The sequence below is a fragment of the Pyxicephalus adspersus genome, chromosome 8 (assembly GCF_032062135.1).
Source record: "Pyxicephalus adspersus chromosome 8, UCB_Pads_2.0, whole genome shotgun sequence".
Classification (NCBI taxonomy): Eukaryota; Metazoa; Chordata; class Amphibia; order Anura; family Pyxicephalidae; genus Pyxicephalus; species Pyxicephalus adspersus.
This window is the reverse complement of record NC_092865.1, coordinates 294,407-294,998: the sequence shown is the minus strand read 5'-3', so window position 1 is coordinate 294,998 and position 592 is coordinate 294,407. Positions and strand designations below refer to the sequence as shown.

The following is a 592-nucleotide window of genomic DNA, read 5'->3' as shown; positions in this document are numbered from 1 at the left end:
ATCAGTCTCTGTACAGAGGAGCTGACACTCTAATTGTATTGTGTGGTGATGTCTTTGATTGTATTTTAGGGTCACAGACTGAAGAACTCGGAGAATCAAACATATCGAGCTCTGAACAGCCTGAAAACGAGCCGGCGAGTCCTCATCTCTGGGACCCCAATACAGAACGATCTGCTGGAATATTTCAGCCTGGTGCACTTTGTCAATGCCGGAATTCTGGGTGCGTATTTTCTGCCCATCCAATTGGTGACGGGCGATCGATAGATATTGGGGGAAGGGGGATCAGACGGGCAGTACGATGACCATAGGGGGGATCATAGAGGCAGTCTGATGCCCGTTGGTGGGGCGCTGATGGGAATTGCGATGGCCATTGGGGATGGGCGCAAACAGTGTGATGGCCCTTGGGGGGCGCAGATGGCTGAGGGATAGCTGTTTTAGGGGACAGAGGGTGCGATAGCCTCTTTGAGGGGCCCTATATGGGCAGCGCGATAGCCATTGGGGAGGACAAAGATGGGCGAGCAATGGTTCTTGACACTCGAGCAAGCGATGGCCATTTGGGAGGGGGGGGGCACAGACGGGAGAGCGATGGCTT

At 54.1% G+C, this 592-nt stretch overlaps 1 protein-coding gene across 1 annotated transcript in view; it reads left to right on the top strand.

Annotated features, from left to right (window-relative positions):
- The window catches only part of RAD54L (RAD54 like), a gene marked incomplete in the record, with an annotated part of 32,193 nt that overhangs the window by 19,942 nt on the left and 11,659 nt on the right, over positions 1-592 (top strand). The window contains 1 exon segment of the mRNA XM_072420585.1: positions 70-347. Within this exon segment, the coding sequence (XP_072276686.1) occupies positions 70-347 (278 nt within the window).